This window comes from Pleurodeles waltl, chromosome 9 (genome assembly GCF_031143425.1).
Source record: "Pleurodeles waltl isolate 20211129_DDA chromosome 9, aPleWal1.hap1.20221129, whole genome shotgun sequence".
Lineage (NCBI taxonomy): Eukaryota > Metazoa > Chordata > Amphibia > Caudata > Salamandridae > Pleurodeles > Pleurodeles waltl.
The window spans coordinates 1,147,790,366-1,147,815,991 of record NC_090448.1 but is presented as its reverse complement, the minus strand read 5'-3'; the positions used below and the strand labels follow the sequence as shown (position 1 = coordinate 1,147,815,991).

Sequence of the window (25,626 nt, the reverse complement as noted above, 5' to 3'; positions counted from 1 at the left end):
CACCAATACCATACAGGAGACAGACATCTTATATGTTCAGGCAGGAGGCATATCCCTAAGATACATCATGTTACAGACTTCAGTCTCAATCAAGAGTACTGATGATATAGCCTTAAAACGTTAACTGGCAAGAGGATGCAATTGTAAGTACCAAGTGAATTTTGAAGAAACAGCCATAATAGCAAATGTCCTATGGCACCAAGAAAATATCACCATTTCTCTCTAATGTCAGCACTAAATATTTACGGACTCATTTTGTCCCCCATCTACGGCTTGTAGTTTTCTGAAAATGTGGTTTGTTTGTCCTCCAACACCAGTTTTTCCTTTTTTTTTTTTCCTCTCTTTTTTCCCCCACGGTAGGCCCTACCACTACGCAGCTTCCGAAACACCTACCACAGCCTTAGGCTCAGCCTTAAAAGCATAAACATGAATAACCAATACAGGAAATACACAAGCACTAGTCCACTCTGATCACCTCATCTGGGTCAGGTATAGCATTATGGAGCAAAATATTTCTCCCATAATTCAAAGTGGATGATTTGCTGCAGGGCACGGGTCCTTCCACCCTGCTGCAAGACCCATGTATCAGAAGAAAAATAGTAATTCTTTTTAATTTTTAGAAAGGTGGTGGCACACAGTAGGAAATTCAAAGTCTATGCTTTAATTGACCATAAGAGATCAAATAGGCAATATGATTTTAGTTACCATTTCCGTTCTCGTACTTCAGGAACATAGAATATTGTGAGCCTGAATCAGCGTACGATAGCTAATAAGTTATTCACACTGATGACTAAAGAACAACACACCTCTTAAACCTACCCAAGACATCTGCCAATGCAGGACTTCAAAAGGAGCTTACAATTTACCCCGGGGGAGAAGGGCAGGACTGATACAGTTTCCTGCCATGGCATTTTCTAGTGAATGGATCTATTCCAGACTCTTGACCTAATTGAGATCTCAGCGGATGGTTTACTCCGTCACAACGGTGCTGGATAGCCCGCAGGCCAAAATATAAATCCCATTATTTCCTAGGAGATTTATATTTTGGCAGACGGGATATCCATCACCATTGTGATGGAGGAACCCATCCGTCGACATCTAGATCAGGCCCTCTATCTCCAGAATCATTTTCCTCTTCCCAATGGGGCAGCCTGAGAGAAGTAAAGCACAAAATTAAAATACAAAATACACAAAAGTGAAATTGTCTGAGATGGGCAGCGGTGGCTGCTGAGCTACAAAGCTGTTCTCATAATGGAACTAAATAACATCCTAGTAGAAGTGGGAATGTATGCTGTGCGAAATATTTGAGAAATGGGCTTATAACACCAAATAATGATGCCATGTCAAGTGTCCTATTAGGAAAAAGAAACCCAAGCTTAGTCCACTTGCACATCAGAGCCAGCCTGCAAGACAAAAAGGAAGATAGTGATGTTGGTTGTGCTAAAAGCATTCCTGCCAGCCAGACAATACAGGAATAGGAGTTACTAATGCTACCCGAATCTTGCTCTTCCAGTAAGTGAAGCCAATAAGAAACAAACAGTTTTATAACCTGGTCTACAGGAAGATTTGGGCTAGCGAGCTCAAGGCCCCTTTATGTATTGTTAGGGACAGAAAACTGAACATTTAAACACGACTTTGTAAGCGGAGCATGAGTGATGGGGCACAGCGACTGATTAGTCAGATACAGTGAGATATCACCTCCAGTGGTAAACTCTCTGCCAGTTTTCTTGCATGCTATTTTGATTGCAAAATACTAGCCTTCTTCCATTAAAATATATAAAAAACACTTACCTCTACTGATTATATTCTTTATGCTCCACTATGCTATTACTCTATACAGGACTTGCAATTTTCTTATTCTACTTTCCACCGCTGGAACAGTCTGCCCTTTCATACTCGGTCCTACTCGGACTTTGTCTATTTTAAAAATTACTTAAGACATGGCTCTTCTGAAACCTTGTTTCCTAATTATGCTCTCAATCACCGAGATACACCTTTGGGGGTGATTGTTTTTTTTGCACTATAACGAATGTAATAAAAAAAAAAAAAATCACAACACATACATATAATTACTACACCTTAACACACTTATGGCTTGATTTAGAATTTGGTGGATGGTACTCCATTTGTCAGGACATAACCTCTGCCACTCTGACGAACTACCATTTGCCAAATTTAGAGAGGACCACAGCCCAGCGGTCATCTCTGTATGTTGAAAGGAACTGCCATGAGAGCAGTTCCTTTCAAAATACAAAAAGTCATTTTTTTTTAACAGTAGTTTATCAAACTTTCAACACCTTTTGTTTTTCAAAAACAAACTCTTGAAGTGGAGTTTGGTTTTAAAAACAAAAAAAATGACCCCTACACCATAGGAGTTTTTTTTTCCTGGATGCTGGGTCATTATTGTTTTCTAGGTCCCTCACCACCAGGTTTATCCTGGTGACAACAAAGAGAACAAGCATTTGCAATGCAATAGGTCTCGCATTTGCTTGAGTTAGAGCTACTTGCATTGTAAATGCATACCTGGACTTTTCTTGCCACTAATTGGTCAACCCTGCCGCATAATGTGGACATCTCTGCCACATAATTCCAGTGGCCCTGCATAGAACTAAATAACTTCCATTTATCTTCTTCCTCTATCTGCAGGAAAAAATGAAAATATTGCTATTATTTATTATATTTTTTTATATTATTATTTTTGGGGTTCTCTCCAACCTAGTGTGGGGACCCAAAGATGACCTAGACAGAAAGAGCATATCGTACGGTGAGTTATGGGCCAAAAATGTTTTTTAAAAGGAATGCCCCACAAAGCATTATAGAGCGAGTTTCAGAGTGCAGCGAATATTGTAGTACCTTTACTGTAATGCTCAGAACAGCCGCTAGAGGGCACCACTATAAAAATAACATTTGTAAGAAACATGGTCATGTAACCATATAGTCAGCGCCTACAAAGCATAACCACATGAAAACAGAATGTCAGAACGTAATGCAGTGTAATCATATATTTAGCCCCTAAAGGGCGTAGTGCATTACACATTTGCAAGCCTACTAGAATAATATTACAAACAAGGCCCTTAAAACTCAAACTACTCCCAGCTGTAAAACAAAAGGTCCAGCCATGAAAGAGCTTAAAAAAAAAACCACTGACCGGTGGGAGGGGATATTAATTTGCAGCCCCTCTCCCCCCCCAACCTAGTGTGGGGACCCAGAGATGCCCATGACAGATAGAGAGCGTAGTGTTGAACATTTTGATGATGGTCCCATTGTCCTATGGGAAGGTTTCCAAGAGAAGCAAATATTGCAGTATCTGGATTGTAACGCTCAAAACAGCCCCTAGAATACACCATAATAAAAATAGCATTTGTAAGAAACATGGTCATGTAACCATATAATCAGCTCCTACAGGGCCTAACCACATGAAAACAGAATGGCAGAAAGTAATGCTGTATAACCTTATATGTAGCCCCTAGAAGGCGTAGTGCCTTACACATTTTCAGGCCTACTGCAATACTATTACAAACAAGGCCCTTAAAACACAAACTACTCCCAGCTGTGAAACATAAGTTCCAGCCACGAAAGAGCTTAAAAAGACATTGAATTGTGGGAGAGGTTACTATTTTGGGCACCCTCCTAACCAAGTGCGGGGACCCAGAATTGACGTACACAGAAAGAGTGTGCCGTGCTGAATAGTTTGGTGGCTGTCCCATTCTAGTAGGTCCACCACAGGCTGAGTTATGGGCAAAAATGTTTTTAAAAAGAAATGCCCCGCAAAGCATTATGGGGCGAGATTCCCAAGTCCTGTGAATATTGTAGTATCAGCTCTCCCGCTGTCCCAGGGGAGCTGCTTTGAGGATTTTTGTGTTTTTTCCTGCGTTAAATGCTCTGGTTTGTATATTTCTCAACTGCTAAAACTTGTTAAGTGGTACTCATGTAAAGTGCTCCTCAGATCGAGGTCGCTCTATATGAAACTTCATGTCCTCATGTAAAGCGCTTCCCCAATCGATATTGCACTATATGAAGCTTTGAAAAAAATGATTATATAAAATAAAAAGAGTCCACCTCCGGCTTCCAGCCTTTGTGTGCAGACACCACAAAGAAACAGCGGTATGCCAAAAACAAGGAAGAGGAAGAAACAGCAAACGGCCACACAGCGTTAAGAGGCACAGGAAAAAAAGTCATGCGCCACACTAAGGTACATGGCCGAACAAACAATAATTCATGCAACAGAGTCAGTCTCCAAGGCGGTAACAAAGCAGCCTCAAGGCGGGACACACGTAAAGCATTTACCTACGAAATCAAGGGAACTTTGAAAGACAGGCCAAGGAACGAATGGAAGAGATGGGCGTGTTGCAAGCCTACAAATGTGGATTACAACATGTCGAGAGACAGAGCTTGCGTGCTGCCTAGGCTCAACCTAAAAAAAAGGACATCAGACCTTTCCACCCCTCCTCCCCCACCAAAATTGGATGGGTGGTGTTATGCCCTTCCACCGGCGACGGCCCCTACTCTGTCAGGCCACCACAGGAACCATTCTGTCAACAGAGCCAGCAGGTGGCCTTTCAACTGAAAGCTTACATCCACCAGCATCTACATGAGACAAGTGGATTGAGAGGTTGGCGGAGAGCATAGAGTACCCAGTCAGCCAAACTTTAAATCAGTTCCTTATGCCTCCTATCACTATGCTATTTCGCGCACCTCTCTCTGTTATATACTGTGACTGTTTGGAAAACAGCTATACTAAGTATTCTTTTAGCATGGTCTATGGCACCATTATATAAAAAAAATGTTAAAAATAAATAAATACATGTGTGTGGGAAACTGGCCTGGCATGTGGGGAGCACCTATGGTGTTATCACCTTATACCAGGTCCAGGTATCCCCTTATTAGTGAGGCGTAGTCAGTGTCTAGGAAGCCAGGCTCTCTAAAGGCAGCTGTGGATGAGCAGCCAACACTTATCTAGGAGACATGTAAAGCTTATGCAATACCACTGTAGTCACAGCACTCCCACACACGAAAGAACCACACAGTGTTACAAAAATAAGGGTACTTTATTTTAGGGACACAAATACTAAAATACTATATAGACAATACCCCAACTGGAGGTAAGTAAACACTATTATATGTACATTAGAAGCCAGGAATGAGCATAAAATGCAATAGAAAACAGTGAAAGCAATAGTAAGTACTGAAGGCCCTGTAAGTGGGGGGGGTGGGGAACCAAACCATATACTAAGTGGAATGTGAAAGTCGGCCCCCACCCAAAGAAGTGGAATCGGTAGAGGGGAGCTGGAGGAACTAGGAACCACAAAAGGTAAGTACTAGAGTGCCCCCAGAGAGCAGGAGAGGAGTGTTAAGTACCTGGTTTTCCCTAAACCCACCAAAATAACTTCAGAAGAGGATAATGCAAGACCAAGACAAGATTGCAAGAAACCAAAGGTGGATCCTGAAAGAGGAAGACCTGTAAAGGAAGGGGACCTAGTTCAGTTCACGTTGGAGTGTCCCGTCATGGCAGGAGCCACTACCCACCAGTCTGTGGATACATGATCTGGTCAACGGTGAAATTAAGACTGTCAGCAATGCAGCACTGGAGCAGCTGGAGAGTTCCTGAGTGACGCAGTCGACGTCCCACGCCGGATGAAGAATTGCAGTCGATCTGTGGTGTGGAAAAATGACCAACAAGCCTTGGCAAAGGCAAATGTGGAGAATGAAGAAAAGTGGAGCTGCCGTGGACCAGCAAGGTCCTGGGAGACCCAACCCATGGAAGGGAGTCCTGAGTGACCCTCAGCGACCAGGACAGTCGGACGAAGAGGAGGCAGCCCCCACAGGCTTCAAGCACAGGAGTCGCGGTGAGGCCCACGCAGCACACTTGGAAAGAAGTCCCACGTTGCCGGAGAAGCACGCAGAGGACTGTGCGTCACAGGGAAGAGTGCTGGGGGCTGGGGCTACACGAAGCCTGAAGATCCCTTGGAGGAGATGCCAACAAGCCTTGGTAGCTGCAAGAGATGCGGTGCACACAGGTATTGTCCTGCGTGGAGAGGCAAAGACCTACTGTCTCCAAAGTTGGACAACTGGCAAAAAGGACCAAAGGGACCACTCTAAACCACCACCCGTGATGCAGGATTCTCACACCTCAGGATGAGATAAGATCCATGCAGCCGGCCGTTGTAGCAGTTGGTGCCTGCGGATGCAGGGGAGTGACTCCTTCACTCCAAGGGAGATTCCTTCTTGCTGCAGACTGAAGACTTGCTGCCCTCAAAGGATGCACAGCCGGGGAACTGTTGCAGCAGCTGGAAGGAGCCAGAGAAACAACGTTGCAGGACAAACTCGTCACAGGAGATGCAGATTGTAGGTTCCTGTGAAGTCCAGTTGCGGTTCCAGTTGAAGTAAACATTGCAGAGGAGTCCTGCCGGAATCTTGCACGTCAAATCTGAGGATCCACCCAAGAGGGAGACCTTAAATAGCCTTGGAAGGGTGATTGGTCACCAAGCAAGGTGACAAACTATCAGGAGGGGGCTGTGACATCACCTGCCTGGCCTGGCCACTCAGATGCTTCCAGAGGCCTCTGCCCACCTTGGTTTCAAGATGGCAGAATCAAGTGGCCACCTGGAGGAGTTCTGGGCACCACCCCTGAGGTAGTGATGGACAGGGGAGTGGTTACTCCCCTTTCCATTGTCCAGTTTTGCACCAGAGCAGGAACTGGAGGTCCCTGAACTGGTGCAGACTGGTTTATGCAAAGAGGGCACCAAATGTGCCCTTCAAAGCATATCGGTGGCTTGGGAAGGCTACCCCTCCCAAGCCATGTAACAACTATTTCCAAAGGGAGAGGTTGTTGCCTCCCTCTCCCAAAGGAAATCCTTTGTTCCGCCTTCCTGGGCTTGAGCTGGTCAAGTGGCAGGAGGGAGAAAACCTGTCTGTAGGATGGCAGCAGCGCAGGATGCCAGGGAAAACCCTGCAAACTGGTATAAGTAATGCTGGGGGTCCTCTAAGAAGCCCCGAGTGCATGGAATCATACAACCAATACTGGCAACAGTACTGGGGTATGATTCAGACATGTTTAATACCAAACATGCCCAGGTTCAGAGTTACCATTATGTAGTTGGACACAGGTAGTGACCTATGTCTGGTAGACGTGTAAAATGGCGTCCCCGCACTCACAAAGTCCAGGAAAAGAGAGCTGGAGTTCGTGGGGGCACCTCTGCTCACGCAGAGGTGCCCTCACACACAGGTACCTGCACCCTGCCCTCTGGGCTAGGAGGGCCTACCATACGGGGTGACTTACAGTGACCTGGTGCAGTGACCTGAAGTGAAAGGGTGCATGTACCTTTTCCTGCCGGCTGCAATGGCAGGTCTGCAGACACATTTTACATGAGCTCCCATGGGTGGCACAATACATGCTGCAGCCCATGAGGAACCCCTGGTGCCCCAATGTCCTGGGTACCATATACTAGGGACTTATAAGGGGGCACCAGTATGCCGAATGTGGGGTGTGTGTGGTCCAAGCAACCAAATTTAAAGGGAGAGAGCACAGTCACTGGGGTCCTGGTTAGCAGGATCCCAGTGCACACAGTCAAAACATACTGCAACAGGCAAAAAGTAGGGGTAACCATGCCAAAAAGAGGGTGCTTTCCTACAATATGCAGGGATGTGGAATTCCTATCGCCCGACGCCCGGGACATCTTGTTTGGGGTCAAGGGTCAAGTTTTTATGTTTACTTTGTCCTTGGGACAAGTAGGCCCAACCCTCTGCAGCACAAACCCTTTGGCTGCTTGTTTACAGAGAGTGGAACTCTCTGCAGTTGAGGTAATGTGTTTCCAAAAGATAATGCTGTTTGGACTTGTATTTATGGTTCATTATTTGAAAGCCTTCATTATTAGGGTGAGTGCTGTAAATAAATGTATTAAGGTCACACTTCACTACTGACGTTGGTTCCAGTACAAAAAAAGAAAAACGTGTATACACATGTTTGAAAAGTTTAGGCTATGAGGCTAAGTATAATGCTCCCAGAATGCTCTCTGATTAGATGCAAATGAAGTGTCATTTAGTAAAATGTGTTGATGCATGCTAGTATTTCTCAAAAATATTTCTAATGGAAAATCAGTGTAACCATTTTCAACACAAATATGAAAATAAACAAACACTGACAAAGCCAACTGATCTGACATATTTTTATAAGTCTTTTAGTTTCATCAATGCGTGTCTTGTTATGACATGGCTTTTGTAACACTTTATTGTTGTGGGAGCTACCAGGCCCTCAACATTGTAACAAACACTGGCAAAAAAAAAAAAAAAAGTTTTTGAACTCTAAAAGCACACGTTGCCACCAGTGGCATAACAAAGGCCCCGCAGCCGCCCTCCAGGGGGCCCCTTCAGCACAGCACCTGCCCTGAGTGAGTCTGGAGAGGGGGCTCCTCCATGTTCTTTGCAAAGGGGCACCCTCCAGTTTCGTTACGTCACTGATTGCCACTGTAGTTCCTGACACTGAACAAAACTACTTTGTGTGCCAATATGCTCCCTGTGGAAGAGCAGAATGCGATCACTCACAGTAAAGCCAGCCGAAAGAGAGAGAAATAGAAGTTTAATAAAAACAAAATGTCTTTGTTAACACCAGACCTAATTAGGGACCAAGACCCACATGTAGGTAGCTTTTTGCATGTCGCAAACAGCGACTTTCGCTGTATGCGACGTGCACAAAGCACATTGCGATGCACAAACCCAGTTTTGCGATTCAGTAACCTGGTTACCGAATCGCAAAACGGGTTTGCGACTCGCAATTAGGAAGGGGTGTTCCCTTCCTAATTGCGACTCGCAGTGCAATGTAGGATTGTTTTGTGACCGCGAACGCGGGCGCAAACTAATCGCAGTTTGCACCCATTTCAAATGGGTGCTAACACTTTCGCAAAAGGGAAGGGGTCCCCATGGGACCCCTTCCCCATTGTGAATGTCACTGTAAACATTTTTTCAGAGCAGGCAGTGGTCCTGTGGACCACTGCCTGCTCTGAAAAAATGAAGCGAAAACATTTAATTTTTCGTTTTTGTAATGCATCTCGTTTTCCTTTAAGGAAAACGGGCTGCATTACAAAAAAAAAAGAACTGCTTTATTGAAAAGCAGTCACAGACATGGTGGTCTGCTGTCTCCAGCAGGCCACCATCCCTGTGAGGGCCACTATTCGCAAGGGGGTCGCAAATTGCGACCCACCTCATGATTATTCATTAGGTGGGCATTTGCGAAGCCCTTGCGAATCACAGATGGTGTCAGGGACACTATCCTACATTCGGATTTGCAACTCGCAAATTGCGAGTCGCTCTGACTCGCAAATTGCGAGTCGCTCTGACTCGCAATTTGCGGGTCGCAAATCTGAACCTACCTACATGTGGCCCCAAATTCTTAAAGAAAGTCACAAAAGTGCACCCATGGTATATGTCGTACCCCTATAAAATATTTGTGAACTGTATTTTAGCATGGGTAAATACGAGAGAAGCTGGTGAAAATCTTTAAAACATGCAGGTTAGTAGGTTTCCAGACTCAAAGGCATTCCAGCCCTGGAACTATTGCTTACTGCTTCCTCCAGCCCCAGTATGCAGATCTGCAGAAAGGTGGCAAAATAAGGAAATTGCTACAGTAGGGATTGAAACGGCAAGTATTCAAGCCCTACTATGGTAGTAGCCCTGGCATAATCAGAGAGGCTATTATCAGAGCTCTTACATAATGAGATTGCTGCCATAATTTGTCGCCACACTACATGGCACCAAAGGGACAAGTAGATCTTTTTGCAGGACAAGTAGATTTGAGAAGCAACCTGTCCCCTGGACAAGTAGATATTTTAATAAATTCCACACCCCTGAATATGGCTCTACACTTGTCTATCAGGGATAGCAACACTCTGGCTAAATCTGTACGCTCAGGGTCTCAAAACTGCTTTTTATAACTTGACTTCAGTCTTAATTCAGAGAGGGGGCTGTCTCTAGGATTACTTCACAACATCATTAACTGATGGGGAAGACTGCACCTTAAGGAGATAATTAAACAAGAGATTTACTTAAATAAGCAAGGGGCAGAATAAAACATGTACAGTATTGATTTCCTAAAATATAGAAAGTTGCAGATTACAAAACATGAAAGGTGACACAGCTGAAAAAAAAAAAAAAATTGGATATTAGGAGACAGGCAATTTCATGGACTGTCTTTCCAGGTAGCATCAGAGACCAGCAAGGGGGACTCCCTGCAAACACAAACCACTTCCTATACCGAGCACAATCATAGGGTAATTATGGTCTTCAAACCAGCCTGCAGGGGAGAGTATAGGTGAAACTGCACAATAAATATGGTGTTTTTATGACTTTTCCCTTCTCATAACATTGTCACAGTCCCTATTAAGTAGCATACCGTGTTTCCAAGGTAGCTGCCTCCTGCAGCATCTCTGTCGTCACATCCTCTGTTTTGTAAAACTCCTTGATCCCTGCTAGCAGCTCCTCTTTCCTCTGCTCGGGCAGGCCCTCAGCATGCAGCAGGGCCCTTGCCCCCGAGCGCACCTGCCGGCGTGCCACATCCTCAAAAAGGCGAACGCCTTCCTCGCAACCAATGGGAGCATTAAATTCCTTGGCCAACCGCTGCTTTAGGATATTGTCATAGTAGTTAGAAACAGCGTGGCACGCAGTACACAGTAGCAGGACATCATGGGAATTGTGGTCCTTCATCTGGATGGGGAAGTGCTTCCTGTACTCATGGGGGACAATATTTTTCCTGTAAAATAAAAAAAAAACACTTTAGTGATGTTCCTACACATGGGTTCACCTGAACACCACTGATTAATGTGAATCCTTCAAACAGGTTGCTACCTCACTTTACGTCGTCAGGACACACCACCAGGACACCTGGGGCTTCCACTTCTGGGCAATCGCAGACACACAAATGTAAGGTATTATGTATGGGATTGTCAAGCACACCAGGTGCATCAAAAGTGTCTGCTTTAAATGTGTAGGGACCCTTGCATCATATGGGATATGAGTGAACAAAAAGCTTGTTAGGGCAGATGGAAAACAAGCATTTCCAATGCAGTGGGTCTTGCGTTTGCTCGAGTTAAGAGCTATTAGCGTTGTAAATTCCTAACTGGACTTTTCTTGCCACATAATTTGAAAATGAAAAATAAAACAGCTGACATAAGCGAGCCGATTCAAAGTGCCACGGCCGCCATGAGCATGAGTGCGAACGAGAGACACAAAAGGAAAAAGAAGTTCACTCACAGTCAAACGTATACGCAAACGTGCAATTACCCATGTAACAGGGTGGGTGTCCAAGGCGGTAGCAAAACCGCCCCAAGGAGTGACAAACGTAAAGCATTTACAAATTATAACAACAGATTTTTGAAAGGCAAGACCATGAACAAGTGATGTGATGGGCGTGCGGTGGACGTGGTTAAAAGCCCACAGATTACAACAGGTGAAAGCGCTTGTGCACTCGACCTAATTAAAAGGTGGTCCAAATTAGTAACAAGGCGTAAATAAGCTACCCTGGCATGAAACTAAAAGGGGAGAGTCATGTCCCTTCGCACCAATGGCTTGTGTTTTCAGTCTGGGCTAGAAACTCAACACAGATGCCTGTACGGTTGCTGTGGGCCGTTTAGAGCACTATGGGTATCTAGTACAGTGGGTGTTTTCCCACTTGAGGTTAAGGTTTGAAATAGTCCGGTACATGCAGTATGCAGAAGCATATATTTAATTATAAAAAAAATGTGTTTTACAATAGATAGATCTTCTGGAATAGTCCTCGGTCTCTTTAATGACACACAAGGGCCATAACTTGGCTAAGCATGTTCTTGGGGGTCAAAGCTCACCATGAACTCAAGGGCAGGAATTGAATAAAATGGAATCACTTAAAGAGCAGAAATTGTACAGAAACATGAACCGCCTTCACTGTTGTCATTGTCTATGAAGATGCCAATGCCCAAACTGGCAGGAATGGTCACAAAATTTGAACAGGCAAGAAAATAATTTGAGTCAAAGGCACATTTGAAGGCAAAAGGACACCAGAGGGAGGTCAGTGTTGGATTGTCATGCGTTCACCCTTTAGATCACAATCCATACTCAAAACCCCCAAAAAATCACCCCAGTGCTTTTGAAATCTGGAAGACGAAGGGGACTCCGAACAGCTAGGTCTTTATTTCATTGTATTCAATCGTGACATGGTTATACGTCTTAACTATCTAGAAATGCTGGCCATAGCTCCGCTCCCACTGACAGACCCCCCTCACCGTATGCACCTACCGGATGTAGGACTCTCTCTTGCCGCACACCACGCAGAGGTTCTCCTTGACCGTCAGGTAATAGTCTACCTGGGACTCTGGGCGCCCAGAGGGCTCGAAGCGCAGTTTCACGATGAACGGCTCGCTACTGATCAGCTCTGTGGGGTGAAAATGGAGAGAGAAATCATGGGTCGTTTGACCATTCACAGCTTGGCTCTTTCCCTAGGATTTTCCAATTCCCAATATATGGAACAGGGTCAAAAGTTGTAAGGAATTAAATTTTAAAAAATCATCACTATGAAAACAAAGTGATATTGAAAACTGGATTAAGTTTCTGAGGAAATGTCCCACAATTTAGTGGGCACGAGGAGCACTCTGGGAAGAGTATGAAACAGATTTAAAGAGAAGCAGGTGCACACCACTGAGAGCAGATTGAAGGGGAGACCGCAAGCATAAGATAACCACCAGAAAAGCACCAATCAAAGACAGAACAAGGAGAATGAGCCAGATGACACTTGAGAGAGCTAACGGACAGGCCACAGACAACTCAGAGCCTGACCTGACGGATCGAAATGGGAGGCCACTGGGTTGCTAAATAGCAAAGAGAGGTTGCAGAGAGACAGGGACACACTGGGGGGGCTGCAGGAAGGGGCAAAGTCAAGGAATTCCTGGGATGCTAAAGGCATATGTGGGGCTGCAGAGATAAAAGAGGGTGATGAACAACACAAAGATGCTGCAGGAGTTCAAAGAGGCACAAAGAGCAACACCAGAGGAAGAAAAGGAGAGGAGAGAAGATGGGGGCCGGAGGGGGCAGAGAGGTGATAGGGAGGCAGGGGAAACAGGTGATGTAGCAAGTCAGAGTGTAGGAACCTGGCCTTTTATGTGTCAATACTGTGTAAAGGGTCCAGGGGTTCCCCAATGAGAGGACAGGGCTTGCTATGCAATCCCAAAGTGCTTATTTGGAGGTAGTGTGGTCGAGCTGCCTTAGGCTTAACACAGAGGAGTCCAAGACATCCACAAATACACACAATAGTCAATAAACGAGACACTCAACTCAAAAAGGGGATCCACATCAACTTCTAAAAATTGCAAGTATTTTTTATGTAGGTTTAGGCAACAGAGAAAAGTCTTTCAGGTAAGTATGTTTTTAAACAGGAATTATTTTCCTTTTAAAAAGTGGACACAGTGCAATTTCTGAGTTCTGCAATGTTATCGTATTGGAGGGAAAAAAAGTCCTGCAAACAGGCAGAGTACAGCAACTTACAAGACCAATCCCCAGGAGTTAAAGTGAGTAGTGGGCAAGATCCAAGGCAGCACCAGTAGTACATCACTAGCAGCACGGGCGGCTGTATGCAGGGAGCAAAACAGCACCAAGTGCCCCATGCGTTTCAATGGAGATCAGTGACTGTGAAAAGAGGCTGCTGGCTCTGGCCAGGAAGCCAGTCAGGTTGAACCAACAGCAGGGCTCAGGTCTCACGATGACTGGGCACAGGTAGGCACCTTTGGTCCTCTTCTCCACGGCTCAGGAGCGATGGGGTGCAGAGGTGTCTTTAAGTGTCAGGTTTTCCTTATCGGATTGGTCGTGTTAGGGGAGGCTGCGTTTAGAGGCTGCAGGCGTCGTCGGGGATTCACTATGGTCTCAGACTCTGGAGAGCTGGGCAACCTTGTTGGCACCACTGGTCCACCTCAACTCGGTCAGAGACGGCAGGTGCAGTGGTGACTTCAGGTGTCAGGCTTTGGCAGTTCCTGAGGCTTCAGAGTTCCTTCTTTGGAGTTTGTTGGAGAACAGGCCTGCAGTTCACAAAACAGGCCTCCTAAATACTGAATTTAGGGGTGCTAGAGGTGTGTGGGGTAGTAGCCAATAGAGCATGGACCCTTGGGGTTACTACATCCCTATATTACCAATTCCTATTGGAAGTGGACCTAACTCTGTCGCAGAAATCCTAGGTATGCCGTCTTTGGTTACCTCTGAAAAATCCTGTTCACTTCGGCTTAACCCACCTTATGGGTGGTACTTGCCCTAGGGGGGCACGCCTGCATGACTAGCTCATTTTCCCACCTGTCCAGGTGCCAAGCTCTGCACAATTGGGTTGGCTTCCTCTTCTGTCAGGGGGACCCTAGATTGGCATTTCAAAGGCGGCAACTCTTTGAGGCTTGCTGACTTAGGAAGACTAACCAGCAGGTCATCCTGAGGGAGGGGGTGTTACACCCTCTTCCTGGACAGGCTTGTGTTCTGGGCCTCCCGATAGCAGAAGGCTGGCTGAAACCAGTCAGCAAGCACACCAGAGGCTGGTATGTTCCCAGGGGCACTTCTAAGTTGCCCTCTGGGAGCATGTATTGATAAATCCATCAGTGGAATCAGTTTGGGCTTATTAATACGAGATGTTTGATACCAAACATACCTATCTTCAGTGAAGCAATCATGTAGCTGGGGAACTCTTATTGACCAGTGTCCAGCACATGCATCTAAAATGGCTTCACTGTTCACTTACTATGTCTAAGAATTGACAAAGACATAGCAGGGGCATATCTGCTCTTGCAGATATGCCCTCACATGTAATATAATGCACCATGACTTGGGGCTGTCAGGCCTGCTGGGGGAGGAGGGGGTGATTTACATATATTGCATGCAGTGTTAGGGGATATGGCACACAGGGATGTGTGTCATGTTAGGTCTGCACCAAGACACGCAGCCTGCAATGGCAGCCTGTCATGTGCTTAGTGAGGGGTCCCTTAGGTTGGCTCAATTCGTGCTGCAGCCCTTATGGTTCCTCTTTAGTACCCCAGGCCCTAGGTACCAGGGATACAATTTACTAGGGACTTAGAGGGCTGTAAAGGACAGGCAAGGCAGGCACACAGAGACACCGCAGACAGGCAGGGAGCACACCCAAACCATATGCCCACTCAACCGACATCATACACCAACACACCTACCATACATATGCCCACACAATTAACTACAAAATATCACAAAACACCCACAATCACATAAAAAAAAACACCAGTATCACACATACACTCACCTACTTAATTTATGCACACCGCCACCATAACAAGTCAATACACTCACCACTATACAAACATCAACACCACCACACCAATCTTTGTAAGTCCACAAAAGCTACATCATAGGCTAGCACACACACACAGACTTGTGCCAGAAAACCCACTGTCACACGTCAACCCACATAATGGCATACGTCAACACATCCACCACCATCTGTTCACACAAGCATCAAAGACCAACACATCCACCATCAGGTGTCATCACAAGACGTCTACAATATAGGTTCACACTCCCACCTCATATCAAACAACTCCCATCATTGGCCGCTACACACGCCACCATACATCACATGACAACTTATTAACCATTGCACATTCATCCAGCATACAGCATGTGGCAACGCCCCCATCACCATACCCCAACACACCAACTTTCATAAGCTAATGAAGTCAGTGTGGTATGTCACACACACTGTCAAACGCCAAAACACCCACCATCAGACATCAATATAATCAACACAGTTCCACACACCCACCATCATAGGACCACAGAACCACCATCAGATGCAAAATATCTGCTAGCATCCAGACCCAACAGACTCATAGTCCACATTTCACAATCATCATTCAAAACAGTCCTCCTACCCATCACCACTCAAGCAAGCTTAGCAGTAACATATAGAATAGGGCATAGATTGAACACCATTCTTCCAAAGTTATACCAGGCATATGGTGAATAAATGTGTATGCCACTGAATAGTAGGAATCGCCCTAAAGATTGGACTTTTTTTGATGAAATAACATTTTGGCAAGAACAATGTGTTGTATGCTGACAACCAGTGGTCTAATTTAAACAGTATTCTAAGAGGCTGACGATGATGCATGTAAAGAAGCTGTTAATATCATTAATTGCAATTACTCTTGGCTCGAAGTGCAGTAGCTTCTCTTGTATGCGTAGCTCAGAACCAGACGAGGAAGCCTGAATTCAGAACACACACACAACGGAAAAAGGACCACATCGAATGACATCTGCTACTTGGCAGGTAAAAGGAATGTTTCAAGCCAAGTAGTTTGTTTGTGCTGATCAATAATATTGGCTAGCGACCGAGGTGGGTGGTTTTAATAAAGCAGAAAAGTGCATCTAGCATAATAATTTAAAGAGACACATACTTGATCTACTGACACCAAATTACATTTTTATTGTATTTTCCATATTTGCTTTGGCCTCCACTGAAGCTGAATCCAATAAACCATGCAGATGGTGGTGACGATATTATTCAACCCAAGCACCTCAAGTGGAAAAAGAAGAACTACTGGGCTATTTTAACACAAGAGAAACACTTGTAATCATTAAAGACGTTTAAAGAAGATGGTTAATACAAGAAATTAAAAGAATACCCAGAAAGAAGGAGGCCTCACAGAGAAACTACTGCTTCACTGCCCGATGAATAGCACTTGGGGATAAATGAACAAAATCCCTAGACCCAGTGAACATCCAAGACAATAAAGGCTAAGAAACCAAATTCAAGGGTGGTGGGGTCACCAATTGACCTGGACTTGCTGCCTGGAAAAAGCAATGGGTTCATTCTCCTCAGACTAGAACTCTTAATGAATTTTGCAGAAGTTTGAGAGAAAAGTGTGAGAAGGTCTAACAGTCCCTTGGTACCAGATTAAAGCACTCAGACAGTTGTTACAGCAGATACTTCATGGTTAACTCAGAGCAGTGCTTAATTTGAGCCGGTGCCTTCCGGTGCTCGGCACCAGCACTTGATTGTCAACACCGGCACTTATGACACTGCCTCATGGTGGCACTGTCTGTGTAATTTAAAGATAACAGCACAACAGCTTTCTTAATAATTAAAAAATAACAAACATGTCACTCAAGCCATTCTTATAGCTCTGGGGGCTCAAGCAGTCTGAATTGTCGCGGTGTGCCGGTTAGTAGTTGTGTAGGTACCATCATTGGCACCGCTGGCAGTGGTGGGCGGTGCAAGCTGCGATGGCTTCCGCACTTATTTTTTAATGTATTTTTTAATTATTATTATTGGGTTGTTTTTTTGGTACAAATCAAGCACTGACTCAGAGGGATACCAGCACACTGTCAGATGCAAACTTACTTAAGGTAGCCAGAGGTACGGAAAATCAACGTCGTCAATCAAGTTTGCCAACTTCTGCAGGTGGCATGGCGTTGCATACTGATGAACCACAGAGTAAGACAACAGTCCACAGATATGTTCACAGCAACCCGGTACCCCAAAAGAATTCCAGACAAGAAAAAAAAAAACAGGTGAGTGCTATACCTGGAGGCAACCACCATGTCTCCATAACCACGAAGCAGTAAGAGGATGGGAAGGGAGGGAACAAGCTATTAATGGGATTAGATTCAACAACCACCCAGTGAGTGATTTAGGCAATCAGTCTCTGAAACTTTTTTGAGGAAAGAGTCGGATTCCTGTGCCCTGACGAGAAACAAGGGTAGAAAGAATGGAGGTACGGTATCAGAATATTGCACCAAAATATTCCTGAAAAAAATACTGGGTCTTAAACATTGTTTACATAAATATAGCCAAAGTGGAGGTAATAGAAAATCTATATTTTTTTAAACTTTATTTAAGCAGCGATATTTCTGTCGCATAATATTTTTGCTAATGATATTCGAACACAAAACTAAATGGGAGGTGCCCAACGTAGGAGGGTCCTATAAGAGATGGAACCTGAGGAGCTGCTGAGATACTCACAAGGTTCTTCTTTTATTCTTTTACACAGGCAACTGTGGCTGTTCAGTGACCTGGGAAGAAAGAAGTGGAGGAGGAGGAGAAGGAGGCTGTGGGATATTCATAGGGTCCTGAATTTTCTCAAAAGGGATGGAAGGAAACCCCTAGAGAAGAACTGTGGGCCTATACGTATCCCCCTCTTCTCCGTGTACATTTTTCTGAAGACTCAAACGAACGTAAGAATTTAGAGAGTGAGAATAACTACCGCACTATCTAGAGAACTACGTGATGCTAAACTGCACATATGCTACAATGAGAGATGAATACAATTATAAGCAGTGCTTTAAATGGGCCGGTACTGTCCGGTACTGAGTACCGGCACTTTTTTATTTTGAGAGGGAGAGTACCGGCACATCTCAAGAAAAACGTAATACTTTTAATTGGAGAGTACCGGCACTTCTCAGAAACCAGCAGGTACTCTGATAGAGAGTACCTGCACTTCTATTTTTTCATTTAAAGCACTGATTATAAGTACAAACCCAACAACCCCTCCTTTGCAGTCACCAACCAAAAGTGTTGCAAGAGGCAATAGAAACGGTGCGTGGGAAATGTCCAAGAGTTAACAGCAGGGGTATCCAATCTAGGTCTAGGAGGGCCAGAGCCAACCACACTCTCAGGAAATGCAAAAGGGATCACTCTATATGTCCTCAAATAACATGAAACTTACATAATAATTTGTTAACCAGAAAATCTGATATGGGTCCAGCCCTTTTGGACCAACACTGGAAAAGCCCTATTTACAGATTAAACTTGGTTCATGAACATTAAAGTAATACCAGCTGAAGAAAGCTGATTAAGAAAGCCCACCCTTACATGGAGTACTGGGTCAGGCCGGACGCATCCAGGAGGACGCCCCTGTCCTTGGCACCGGTACGGCTTTCGAAAGTGTTGAATGGCCCTACTTGTTTGAGGTTTCGAAGTGACTGGGGTTCAGACCTAGGTATTTAGCACGGATACTGCTCCTTTACACCTCTCCTCTGGCTCAGGTGGTGGTGAATGGTGAGACGTCCTGGGTATTCGACCTCCAGCGTGGCACCCGCCTGGGGCGTCTGTTTTCCCCCTTACTTTTTCCTCACAATCTAAATCCGAATGGATCTGCTGGTCCGCGGTCTATGGTAGACTGAGCACTGGGAGGACCGAATATCACTTTACACTGACAATATCTTGTTATATAGAGCAAACCCACTCCCTACCCTAGAAAGGATTATGCACATTTTGGCCCAGTTTGGACGATACTCTGGTTATACCACAAACTGGGCAAAGTCCATGATCTACGCACTTAACGCAGTGTGCCAGGTTTGCCTCGAGGTGTGAGGCTCAACAGGCAATGATGGTTTCCGCTATCTGGGAATTCACTTGACCACTGACCGCGCCTAATTCTTTTTCCGTAATTTACTTACTCTCCTAACATGGTTGACAAACAATGTCCACCACTGGAAAGTTGCTGGGCAGGATGACACTCTTGAAGATGACTGCCCTGCTTTCTCTACACCCTGCATAATACACCCTTCCTACTCCCGATGACTTACTTCAAACGACTGACACCAAACTTAGAACCCTACTCTGGGATGGTGTGCCAGCGAGAACTGCAGTCGCTAAATTGACTAGGGTATGGTACGACGGGGACAATGCCACGCCTGATATCCATAAATATTACTGGGCAGCGCAACTCACGACCATCAATTCTTGGGTCCACTCTCCTCCAGACGAGCCAGCCCATTGCACGGACAGACATCTCATGCAGTCAGGAGGATATCTCAGAGCCCTCTATGCTAACCGTAGGCACACCACCCTCAGCGGCCTGCCGGGGGGTTGGGATGGAAGGGGAAGATAATGCAGGCTTTCCCCCCTCTGAGATACAGGAAACTCTGTGTGCTGTGGGAACAACGTGGATTTGCCAAATGGACCTTATTGGCTTCTCCAAGGTGGGGGATCTTTGGTCACAGAGGCAGGTTCTTTCAGTCGCTGATGTACCAATGGAATTTAGCCTAGGGCCCACTGAATACTACCATTACCTCCAAGTGTGAAACATACTTCAGACAGCACTTTTGAATCCTCAACCCTAGAGAAAAGGCTACTGGAGGAACATATGCACCAGAAAGCGACATCCCTCCCATATTAGAAATTAGTCAACAACTCACCAGACACACTGCAAACTTTAAGAGTGCATTGGGAGCGTGATATGATGAAAAATTGAAGATGAGTGGCTCGAGGACCTGGCTTCCCCGAGGTAAGTGGCAATAAAAAAAATAAAACATGATCTTCACGAGTTCATCTTTAACCCTGAAACTTGGACTTGAGTCTACACCCCAGAAAACTAATTTACCCTGACTCGTGCACCGTTTTCTGGGTTTTACCAATTGTATTCTAGGGCATAAGTACACATTCACGCTGTCTTGGACAGCCATCTCCACTCAATGGAACGAAAAATCAAGGCAAGCCTAGGCTCTTACCTCCAATGCCTTTGTCCACGTACCACTGGGCTTTCTTGCGATCGCAAGTACACAAGGGCTCCCCATCCGGAGCATGCAGGAAACAGTTGTCATACAAGGGGGCTTTCCTATGGGAGATAATGCAGCATCAGATTCAGGTCAGAAGGTCATATAATCAGAAGTATTGTGTCAAAATACATACAAAAATAATGATGACATTGAAAAAAAGCAGGGTGCACAGCCAGGTGGGGTGCACGGCAGAGGGACCCAAAGGGACACAGAGAGAAAGGGACGTTCGAGCAACCCAATCCTGAATTAGGAGAGAGGTTGGATGGAATCTGTGTCCATGGCTACATGAGCCCTGCACTGGGTACAACCGCGTGTGGTGTGCACTACAGACCATACATGTATCTATAGGGTACACACTAGTTTATGTTTAGTAGGTGCTTTGGTGTATTCAGTCTTTTTAACTGACAGGGTAGGCCCTGGTACAAACTAAACAACTTGTGCCACCTTTTCCGTTACCTGGTTTGCCAGACAGCAGTTTAGTCGAGGGTTGCAAACTGAACCTGGGGGCTTCAGAGACAGACTGCCTCAGACCACAGACTGGCCATGGACCATCAATCTGGAAACAGGACTGCAGCATGTAGGAGACTGGCAACAGGCCAATGAAGATTAAAGGTAGACCGTGTGAAATCCCAAATGGAAGAATCCCTGCTCTATCCAGTCTTTGGCATGGAGAGACAATCCAGGGCACAGGTGTACAAACAGAGTTTGTTAGCACTTCCAGGCTGAACGAGTGTTGTCTGAAGAGATCCTTGCTGACGAGTCCTGGCAGCCCTGCAGGTCGCAGCTCAGCAAGGCTCTTGTGGCCACAGCGCTAAGGTCACACCAAACCACAGTGCAGACTTTAAGAGGACTTCTTCCATGACCAAGAGCCCTAGCTAAAGTAAAACCAAGCCACTACTTCAGCATAAATGTCTGCCAACAGGCCATTCCACAGCCTCCAGGGGAAACAAGGTGAACAATTCAATTGAGGTGTGTGCGTACTTCAGATGAGAGGATCACAGAGGTAAAAATAATTGTTAAAATGGATGTTTTGTGTTCACCATTACCCTTACTTAAACTTTTATTTTAGAACCTTTAACACAAACATTCACTCCTAATCACTGGTATTACTTCCATACTGAAAAGCATATCTAATTCTCTCCATCTTTTAGAATGAAAATGTCACTTACCCAGTGTACATCTGTTCGTGGCATCAGTCGCAGTAGATTCGCATGTTTTGCAATAGCTCGCCATCTGGTGTTGGGCCGGAGTGTTACAAGTTATTTTTCTTCGAAGAAGTCTTTCGAGTCACGGGACCGAGTGACTCCTCCTTTTGTCTCCATTGCGCATGGGCGTCGACTCCATCTTCGATTGTTTTTCCCCGCAGAGGGTGAGGTAGGAGTTGAATTGTAGTAATAGTGCCCATGCAATGGAGTGACTAAGTATGCACCTATTTAAGGTTGAGATGATACATATACAAATAATTGAAGGTAACTTCCAAACTGCTACAGGCTCCCGGGGAGGCGGGTGGGCACATGCGAATCTACTGCGACTGGTGCCACGAACAGATGTACACTGGGTAAGTGACATTTTCAGTTCGATGGCATCTGTCGCTGTAGATACGCATGTTTTGCATAGACTAGTAAGCAGTTATCTCCCCAAAAGCGGTGGATCAGCCTGTAGGAGTGGAAGTAGTCTGAAATAATGTTCTTAATACGGCTTGACCTACTGTGGCTTGTTGTGCGGATAACACGTCTACACAGTAGTGCTTGGTGAATGTGTGAGGCGTAGACCATGTGGCTGCCATACATATTTCTTGCATTGGGATGTTTCCTAGAAAGGCCTTGGTAGCACCTTTCTTTCTGGTTGAGTGTGCCCTTGGTGTAATGGGCAGCTGTCGTTTAGCTTTAAGGTAGCAGATTTGGATGCATTTAACTATCCATCTGGCTATACCTTGTTTTGATATTGGGTTTCCTGCATGAGGTTTTTGAAATGCAATAAATAGTTGTTTAGTCTTTCTGATGTTCTTTGTTCTGTCAATGTAATACATCAATGCTCTTTTGACATCTAATGTATGTAGTGCCCTTTCAGCTACGGTATCTGGCTGTGGAAAGAACACTGGAAGTTCCACTGTTTGATTTAGATGGAACGGTGAAATAACCTTTGGCAAAAATTTAGGATTGGTCCTTAGGACGACCTTATTCTTGTGTAGTTGTATAAAAGGTTCCTGTATTGTAAACGCCTGAATCTCGCTTACTCTTCTTAGGGAAGTAATGGCGATGAGAAATGCCACCTTCCAGGTTAGGAACTGTATTTCGCAGGAGTGCATGGGTTCAAAAGGTGGACCCATAAGTCTAGTTAGGACAACATTTAGGTTCCATGAAGGAACAGGTGGTGTTCTTGGTGGTATAATTCTCCTAAGGCCCTCCATAAATGCTTTAATGACTGGTATCTTATATAGGGAAGTTGAATAGGTAGTCTGCAGGTATGCAGATATTGCTGCAAGGTGTATTTTAATGGAAGAGAAAGCCAGGTTAGATTTTTGTAAGTGAAGCAAGTAGCCCACTACATGTTCTGGAGTTGTGTGTAATGGATGTATTTGATTAATATGGCAGTAGCAAACAAACCTCTTCCATTTACTTGCATAGCAGTGCCTGGTGGATGGCCTTCTGGCTTGTTTTATGACCTCCATACATTCTTGGGTAAGTTGTAAGTGCCCGAATTCTAGGATTTCAGGAGCCAGATTGCTAGATTCAGCGATGCTGGATCTGGGTGTCTGATCTTTTGGTTGTGTTGTGTCAACAGATCTGGCCTGTTGGGCAATTTGATGCAGGGTACTACTGATAGGTCTAGCAGCGTTGTGTACCAGGGTTGTCTTGCCCAAGTTGGTGCTACTAATATGAGTTTGAGTTTGTTTTGACTGAGTTTGTTTACCAGGTAAGGAAGGAGAGGGAGAGGAGGAAAAGCGTAAGCAAATATCCCTGACCAGTTCATCCATAGGGCATTGCCTTGGGACTGTTTGTGTGGGTATCTGGATGCGAAGTTTTGGCATTTTGCGTTCTCCTTTGTCGCAAACATGTCTATCTGAGGTGTTCCCCAGAGTTTGAAATAAGTGTCCAGAATTTGGGGGTGAATTTCCCATTCGTGGACCTGTTGGTGATCTCGAGAGGGATTGTCTGCGAGTTGATTTTGGATCCCTGGTATAAATTGTGCTATTAGGCGAATTTGGTTGTGAATTGCCCAACGCCAAATCTTTTGTGCTAGCAGGCTTAACTGCGTGGAGTGCGTCCCCCCTTGCTTGTTTAGATAATACATTGTTGTCATGTTGTCTGTTTTGACGAGAATGTATTTGTGAACTATTATTGGTTGGAAAGCTTTTAGTGCTTGAAAAACTGCTAGAAGTTCTAGGTGATTTATATGCAGTTTTGTTTGATGTACGTTCCATTGTCCTTGTATGCTGTGTTGATCGAGGTGTGCTCCCCACCCTGTCATGGAAGCATCTGTTGTTATTACGTATTGTGGCACTGGGTCTTGGAAAGGCCGCCCTTTGTTTAAATTTATGTTGTTCCACCACAGAAGCGAGAGGTAAGTTTGGCGGTCTATTAACACCAGATCTAGAAGGTGACCCTGTGCTTGTGACCATTGTGATGCTAGGCACTGTTGTAAGGGCCTCATGTGCAGTCTTACGTTTGGGACAATGGCTATGCATGAAGACATCATGCCTAGGAGTTCTAATACCATCTTTGCTTGTATCCTTTGTGTTGGATACATGCGTTGTATGATGGTGTTGAAATTTTGAATTCTTTGTGGACTTGGAGTGGCTACTCCTTTTGATGTGTCTATTATGGCTCCAAGGTATTGTTGTACCTTGCACGGCAGAATTTTGGATTTTGTGAAGTTGACGGTGAACCCTAGTTTGAAGAGGGTTTGTATGATATGATTTGTGTGATTTGAGCACTGTATTAACGAATGGGCCTTGATTAGCCAGTCGTCTAGATATGGGAACACATGTATTTGCTGCCTTCTTATGTGTGCAGCGACTACCGCTAGACATTTGGTAAAGACTCTTGGTGCGGTTGTTAATCCGAAAGGCAGTACCTTGAATTGGTAATGTATTCCCTTGAATACAAACCTTAGGTATTTCCTGTGCGATGGGTGTATTGGTATATGGAAATAAGCATCCTTGAGGTCTAAAGTTGCCATGTAGTCGTGTAGTTTTAGCAATAGCAATACTTCTTGTAGTGTGACCATGTGAAAGTGGTCTGATTTGATGAAAGTGTTCACTACTCTGAGGTCTAGGATTGGTCTCAGCGTTTTGTCCTTCTTTGGTATCAGAAAGTACAGTGAGTAAACTCCTGTGTTTATTTGTGTGTTTGGCACTAATTCGATTGCATTCTTTTGCAATAGTGCCTGCACTTCTATATCCAGGAGATTGGAATGATGTGTTGTCAAATTTTGTGCTCTTGGTGGTATGTTTGGAGGGAATTGTAGAAATTCTATGCAATAACCATGTTGGATAATTGCTAGAACCCAAGTGTCTGTAGTGATTTCCTCCCATGCTTTGTAATAATGACTTATTCTTCCCCCCACTGGTGTTGTGTGGAGGGGGTGAGTGACATGTGAGTCACTGTTTAGTAGTAGGGGTTTTGGGGCTCTGAAATCTTCCTCTATTCCTAGGGAATTGCCCTCCTCTATATTGTCCCCGAAAACCTCCTCTATACTGTCCCTGGTAACTGGACGGTGTTGCTTGTGAGGTGCTGGCTTGTGTGCTCTGACCCCGAAACCCCCCTCGAAAGGGTGTTTTACGGAATGTGCTGTAATTCCCTCTGCTCTGCGGGGAGTAGAGTGCGCCCATGGCTTTGGCAGTGTCCGTATCTTTTTTGAGTTTCTCAATCGCTGTGTCCACTTCTGGACCGAACAGTTCTTTTTCGTTAAAAGGCATATTGAGAACTGCTTGTTGAATCTCTGGTTTAAATCCAGATGTTCGGAGCCATGCATGCCTTCTGATAGTTACAGATGTATTAATTGTCCGTGCAGCTGTATCTGCAGCGTCCATGGAGGAGCGGATCTGGTTGTTGGAAATGGTCTGTCCCTCCTCAACCACTTGTTTTGCCCTATTTTGTAAGT

At 45.0% G+C, this 25,626-nt stretch overlaps 1 protein-coding gene across 1 annotated transcript in view; it reads right to left on the bottom strand.

Annotated features, from left to right (window-relative positions):
• The window catches only part of EXD2 (exonuclease 3'-5' domain containing 2), an 82,244-nt gene that overhangs the window by 11,348 nt on the left and 45,270 nt on the right, over positions 1 to 25,626 (bottom strand). Inside the window, exons 6-8 of the mRNA XM_069208971.1 lie at positions 20,473 to 20,579; positions 12,262 to 12,397; positions 10,385 to 10,741 (exon numbers count right to left, since the gene is read on the bottom strand). Of these exons, the coding sequence (XP_069065072.1) occupies positions 10,385 to 10,741; positions 12,262 to 12,397; positions 20,473 to 20,579 (600 nt within the window). The remainder of the gene's footprint in view (positions 1 to 10,384; positions 10,742 to 12,261; positions 12,398 to 20,472; positions 20,580 to 25,626) is intronic.